General features: G+C 42.7%; 1 protein-coding gene across 11 annotated transcripts in view; it reads right to left on the bottom strand.

The window, feature by feature from the left end:
- The window catches only part of fbrsl1 (fibrosin-like 1), a 546,240-nt gene that overhangs the window by 408,591 nt on the left and 130,544 nt on the right, over window positions 1-7,105 (bottom strand). For all 11 annotated transcript variants that reach the window (XM_037531602.1, XM_037531607.1, XM_037531605.1 and 8 more), the window contains exon 3: window positions 237-341. In XM_037531602.1, the coding sequence (XP_037387499.1) occupies window positions 237-341 (105 nt within the window). The remainder of the gene's footprint in view (window positions 1-236; window positions 342-7,105) is intronic.

Genomic DNA, 7,105 nt, shown 5'->3' with positions numbered 1-7,105 from the left:
TACTGGGGACTTTAGGCTTTACACTAAACTTACTGTGGCCGAACTTTGTTGTGGATTTTTTCAGAACTTTATTTTAGATTTTATACTGACTTCATGCTTTACAGTAGACTTTACACTGCACTTTATACTGAGGACTTTACAGCAGAGTAACACTGACAGTGTGGTGGAGAGTAATAATTGGACTCGTTGGCAGCCTAAGGTTGTGACATCAGCAAAGTAGGCGTGTCTGTGCTTACCTCACTGAGGCGGTCCTTGGAGCTGCTGCGGTTGGCCGTGGAGTTCAGCTCTGGAACATTCGTCTCTGGAACGGTCCTTCCAGCCTGAGCCAGGACGCTTCGGAACTGTTAAAGAAAAACACCAAATGATTTCACTTCGCTGTGAACTTTACACTGGACTTTCTACTCGAGCCGGTAAACGGTAAGAAGAGCCATTTTGTCCTTTCAACAGAAATCAAACCACTTTTGGAGAAGCAATATTTTATATCCACTCTACCGGAGTAACATTTTACCATCTCGGCTGTAAATGTGTCTCAGTGTGTGCCGACATCCTAGAACAGGGAACAATGATAATATAAATGAAATCACAGACCGACTCTGCTCTGCTTTCAGCTTCAGCTCAGCTACAGCTGCTTTTCTCGCATCTCCAGCAGGAAACCTCCTCAAAAGTAGAGCAGTTTCCTGTAAAATGTCTCTCAACGTTCGACTTTTTACGAGGCTGAAGTCGCTTCTCATTCGCCAGCTTCTTGTTTGAATTTTCCCGTTCCACCTTAAGTGGGGTCTGAGTTGTAACTGAGAATGTAACTGCTGCACCATTTAAGGTGGAACGGGAGAATTCGAGCTGGCGAACGAGAAGCGACTTCAGCTTCACGACTTTTCAGTGTTTCAGTTTCTCTCTGCAGATTAAACGTATCAGGAAACCAGCTGGAGTGACTATAAACACTAATCAGTCCATTCGTCTCCAGATTATCGATGTCCGTCTTAAATCTCTCTCTTTGCCGTTTCGTAGCTACTAGCTGGGCGAGACTGTTGTCTGTGTTGCTATGGTGACCAGCCGTCTGCGCTGATCTTCAGGGTTAAAGGGTGAATCAGCAGTTCTACATTAACTCCAGCGTTTAAGACCATTTACTGTTAAACTGTGTTGAAGGATCAGCAGAGCTTTATTTTACTGTAGAGGAGGATTATTTTATTAGTACCTGCTGATCTGATTCAGCTGTGGAGCCACAAGGGGGCAGTAAAAGAGCCGCATGCTGACCCCTGAGCTAGACTTTACTGCGCACTTTACAATGAAGGTTAGATTTACAACTTCACACTGAACTGGTACACACAGGTAGAAGCACAAGCAGCTCTAGAATTCCAATTTACTCTAGATTTCACAACATACGGATAGAAGATATATAATCAAATATTTGATTAATATTTTATGCCTGTTTTTTGTTTGTCACTTGCTTTTCAACCCCTGTGTAATTTGCTGAGCTACACTGTAAATGAAGGTCTCCCTCAAATGTACTTCTGCATCAAAATAAAGGCTGATTGACTGACAGACTGACTGACTGATTGATTGACTGACTGATTGATAAAGCAAACGTCCATTAAGAAATCATATAGGTAAGAAATATCATTGATTTGTTTAATCGGTTGCTGATCTAACACCACCGGACTGTGACTCGTGTTACTGGTCACATGTTTTCTTGTTCAAAATCTCGTTTTTCTGACACAGCCTGAATAAAAACATCTCTGCGAGATCTCATTCGTTACTCGGCGAATAAACAGCCCTGGGAATCACGTCAGCCTCACATGATCAAGATATCAGGTTAAAATGCTAATTTCTAATGTAAACTCCCCACAGCGACATGAATACGCACTGGTGTGTGTATGCGAGCGAGCATGTTTGATGTCAGACGAGCGCCGGGCCGTAATTTATTTGACTCTGTGTATGTGGGTCCCCAGTGGCTGTCAGGGTCTTGCCCCCCAGTCTCCAAATCTCTGCTCTAATTTAAACAGATCACTGCTACAATTAACCTTTCTGCTAAATATCAATTACCGCCCCGGGCAGAGTGGAATTAAAAGGGTCATCAGTGGAGCTGACAGGTCCCGCGTTCAGCCGCCACCTGGCCAGCGCTCCCCCTGTCCTTCTGCCCAACACACACATCCAAAGCCCACTTAATTACAGCGGCCTCCCCCGGCCCACCAGCCCACCGGCCCACTGGCCCAGCGCCTGATCGACAGTCTGAATTAGCACACAGTACAAGAGGTTTGCATCAGGGACTATAAACAGCTACCGGGACGGCTACAGCATCCGGAAAACACGTGATCCGGCTATTTTGAGCGACACTGCTGCGGCCTGTTGGTTCAATACAGCAAAGATCTCACACAGAAGGTCTTCGTTAAGGTGTAAACTTAATCTTAGACTTTCATTCTGCACACAGACGAGATAAAAGCATCATCTTCTCATTTAATTCCGAGCTTGTTTTCACTGACAAACGTTTCCTCAATTTTCCCAAGATCGCAATCAATCAATCAATCAATCAATCAATCTCGGAGGTCACTGAGGGTGACCCTCATTTACAGTGTTGCCGACCTGATACAGAACAAGGGATCGGTAATGTAAAGAACATATCAAATAATAAAAGGAAATTTAATAAAAAAAGGTCAGTATAAAAAATACAGTCAAAAATAAGAAACTAATTAAAACGTAACTAAAATGTAAAAGATAATAAAATCAAATCTAAAATAAAAGGAGAAATAATGACTAAAATAATGATAAAACCATCATAATTAACATAAACAAACAAATAAATAATAAAATAATGAAAATAAGACAATAAAGGTAGAAAATCAGGTTAAACAGCTGCAGGCAGAGTGGAGGCGGTTAATATTACAAGAGGCAACAAAAGACTGACCACAGTTACAGTCCAGACAAACAAACATTTCAATGAAAATAAGCACCAAAGCTTTTGTTCACTGATTTTCGCACCTACGACATGAACACACTCAACTGTCAACGCTTAAAGTCCACTCAGGTGGCTGGACGGTGAGGTGAGGTGGCACTGGAGTATCAGCTGAACATTGGCTGAATGTCAGTTGAAGGCTGGCTGAGCAGTGACCAAAGCTTGGCTATAATAATAATCCGAAAACCGCAGAAAACCGGATTTTGTCAGTAATCTGATCAACGTGTTTACATGCACTTGGGTAATCAGATCATGGGGAAACTCCAGGGCTACAGGAGTCAGACACTGATCGGATTTCTGCTTTACAACCAGCCGATAAACTCACAGAAGTCGTGATGCAAACATAACGTAAAACTCAAACTCCGCTTTACCTGAAAATATGAACAATCATCATCTAGAAGATGAAGAATATTTAAATCCTTCAGTTCGTAGAGCGTGTGTTTGGTTTCAGCGTCGCTCTGAAAGTGTTTGGCTGCGTCTCGCGGCGACGCTTCTCGCTTATTTCCGGTGCCGCCGTCTGTTTTCGCACATGCTCAGACTGAGAAATGAAAGAAATCAGAGTAAGAGCTCAGAGCACTGAGAAATCTGACTACTGAGCTGAAATCCAGGCTCTTTATCAGACTTCTAGACCTTAATCTGATCTAAGAAATCAAGCGTATGCTGTTTACATGACCATTTAAAACAATCTGATTATGATCGGTGTACTAAGTGCATGTAAACACACTCCATGTTGACTGAATACTGCAGGAATGATGGTGAAAGACAGCCTGAACACTGGACGAATGTCAGCTACATTAAATGCTGGCAGAATGTTGGCTGAGCACTGAGTGGACGTTGACTGAATGTCAACTAAACGGCTCACAGTTCACTTAAAATTGAACACTGGATGAATGTTGGCTGAACGTTGGCTGAACGTTGGCTGAGCACTGACTCAACATTGGCTTAATGTTGACTTAAGACTGCACGAATGATGGTGGAAGACTGGATGAATGTCAACTAATAATATAAACATTAAAATGTGGGCTGAATGTTTGGTGAACGTTGAACACATGTTAGCTGAACGTCAAATGAATGTTGAGCGGCGACTAAACATTGGCTAAATGCTGAAAGAATACTTCACGAATGATGGTTAAACACTGCCTGAACGCTGGATGAATGTTGGTTGAATGTTCGCTGAACATTAGCTTAACACTGACTGGACATTGGCTAAATGTCTACTGAACGCTGGCTGGACAGTGCCTTAATGAATATCAGCTGACCTTTGAGTGGTTGTTTGTTGAATATCAACTGCTAAACATCGACTAAACCTTGACGAAACACTGGATAAATGATGGGAGAGCATTGCCTGAACATCGGATGAACGTTGGCTGAACCCTGGTTGAGTGGATGCAGGTTGAACATCACCTGGGTGCTGGCTGAGTGGTGGATAAACACTGGCTCAATGCTGGTTAAGTGATGGCTAAATAAAGGTTAATTGTTGGCTAAACGGCACTGAACCCTGACTAAACATTTGCTGAACGTCAGGCGAACAGTGGCTGAACGTTGGTTGGATGTTTTCAGCTGAACGTTGGCTGAGCGTGGGCTGAGCGCTGGCAGAGCAGCTGCAGGTGTGCTAATCAAGCCTGAGTGGATTCCTCCAGTCGGAGACAGCAGCTAGACTTCCTCTGACAAGCTAATCAGTCCCGCTATCTGAACGTAAGCGGCAGTGCTGCTGAGCGTGTGTGTGTGTGTGTGTGTGTGTGTGTGTGTGAACAGCCTGAATAGACGTAAATAGGTGTGTATGTGTGTGTATCTCTGGCATCCGTCACTGATTACTTTGTTTACTTCGTGCCCGTGTTGACAGATTAAAAATAAAAAATGTTTACAAATGCTCCGTTTCTCTTCACGCTATGAAATCAACAATCAGACTGATGACTGACCACAACACACCGCATCTCCAACGGGAGCGTCAGTAAGGATTCAGAGGAAAGCGCGTTTTAAAAGGCAGAACATAAAAACAGTGAAGTGTTCTGAGCACATGAAAATAACTCATATTATAAGTCATATTATGGAAGCAAATTCAGGAATTTTATCTTATTTTACAGCTTCTGATCTCCAGTTAGGAAATCTTGACCTACTCAACTGAGGTCAATAACCGACTGTCATGTGTGTTTCCTAGAAACCGACCATAAACACACACAGCTGAATAAAGTCATTAAAAACAGTGATAAAATGTGAGTTAAGCTGCTGTTAGTGGCATAAAAAAGCTCAAACAGAACTAAAGACTGATAAACTGTGAGTAGTGAATACTGTGAGAGCGCCCCCTGCTGTTTATCAGTCGCCCCCTGCTGTTTATCAGAGTCGCCGCTCCCCAGTTTCAGTCTCCATTTCCCAAACACTTTAGCCGAGCGCGCCGACGTTCCTCCTCCTAATAAACAGACACCCGTTCAGCTCCGCCTCCTCATTATTCACCACCATCACTGTGATACTCCATCATCTACATTAACTCAGGAAGGTGATCAGAGGGGCGGTGGAGTTCGAGTCAGCAGCGTCTGAGATGTTTAAAACGCAGAGTTAGAAGAGAAAAACATCTCCCAGTGAAAGCCGCGTTTTACAGTAGGAATAAATGGAGCTCATTATGCTGGTAGTGAACTACGCTGCCTGACTCAGCCGCCTCAGAACCAGAGAAACGGGCCTTAAACAGGAGTCAGGACCCTGCTGGGGTTCATCCTAAAGTCAGGACAGGATTTAGGAGGTTTAGACTAGTTAGGATGTTTGTGTGATGCTGTTTTCTGATCTGGAGTTAGTGATGAGGTCATGATGGGAGGAGCTGATATTCTGGAATAGCTTCTGTCGTCATGGAGACCAAACAGATCAAATTTCAGAGTTAGGATGTTTCTGTAATACGGCTCCAGGTTCATGACTGACGACTGTCTGTCATGCATGCTCATTTCAATATTAGGCCACACCCAGAGAGGTGTAATCAGCGGTCATCAAGCTGTGTTTTATATATTGTTCTTTTATTCATTCTCACCCTGAAAACTACACAACTTGCGCATTTATAGAAGTTACTGAATGATGAATAGACAGTCCTGCATAATAAACATGCATTAATCGCTTGAATTCATAATTAACTTTATCATCATTCTTTAACAGCAATAATATTCTAGCAATAACGAGTCCTGAATACTGTACAACAGCCCTGCTGGTGACATCCCGTATAAATAAAACAATGTGTGGCCATGACTTAGTAAGTCATGGGAACAAGATAATTAAGTCAAGCAAACGAATTAGTAAGGTGTGGGAACAAGGTTATGTCATTCCTACAACTTAGTATCTCATTCCTACACCTTACGAAGTTGTGGCCACGACTTAATTATCTCATTCCCATGGCTTACTAAGTCATGGCCATGACTTAATTATATCATTCCCACACCTTAGTAAGTCGTATCCACGCATTAGGATCTCGTTCCTACGCCTTAATTCATCATGGCTACAATTTAATTATCTCATTCCCTTGCCTTATTAAGTCGTGACCATGACTTAATTATCTCACTCCCACGGCTTACTAAGTCATGGCCATGGCTTAATTATCTCATTCCCATGCCTTACTAAGTCGTAACCATGCATTAGGATCTTGTTCCTACACCTTACTATGTCATGGCCACGACTTAATTATTTAATTCCCCCAACTTACCAAGTTGTGAGCACAACTTAATTATCTCATCCTCATGCCTTACTAAATCAAGGCTATGGCACAATTATCTCACTCCCATGGCTTACTAAGTCGTGGCCATGGCTTAATTATCTCATTCCCACGCCTTACTAAGTTGTAGCTACGCACTAGGGATCTCGTTCCTACACCTTAGTAAGTTCTCGCAATACAGCGATGTTCCTTCAGCACTGATTAACGGAGTGACTTCACATCTTACTAGAGAAGCTGATTATTTACGAAAATAAAAAGATCGGTTTGATATAAAAACCTGGAGCAGAACCTGACAGTGAGGATGATGGCTGTCTGATTTTGCCCCTTTTCTCCACTGCCCAGCACCATCACGTAAACATCTGAGCACGGCAAGCTGTTTTTATATTGATAAATCCATTAAACCTTTTATCTGATGCATTATTCATGCCCCATCTCAATATGCGGTCGCATTAAGTGGACAAATGCACTCCAAG

This window comes from Pygocentrus nattereri, chromosome 20 (assembly GCF_015220715.1).
Source record: "Pygocentrus nattereri isolate fPygNat1 chromosome 20, fPygNat1.pri, whole genome shotgun sequence".
Lineage (NCBI taxonomy): Eukaryota > Metazoa > Chordata > Actinopteri > Characiformes > Serrasalmidae > Pygocentrus > Pygocentrus nattereri.
The sequence above is the reverse complement of the archived record's forward strand: the minus strand, read 5'-3'. Positions and strand labels throughout refer to the sequence as shown.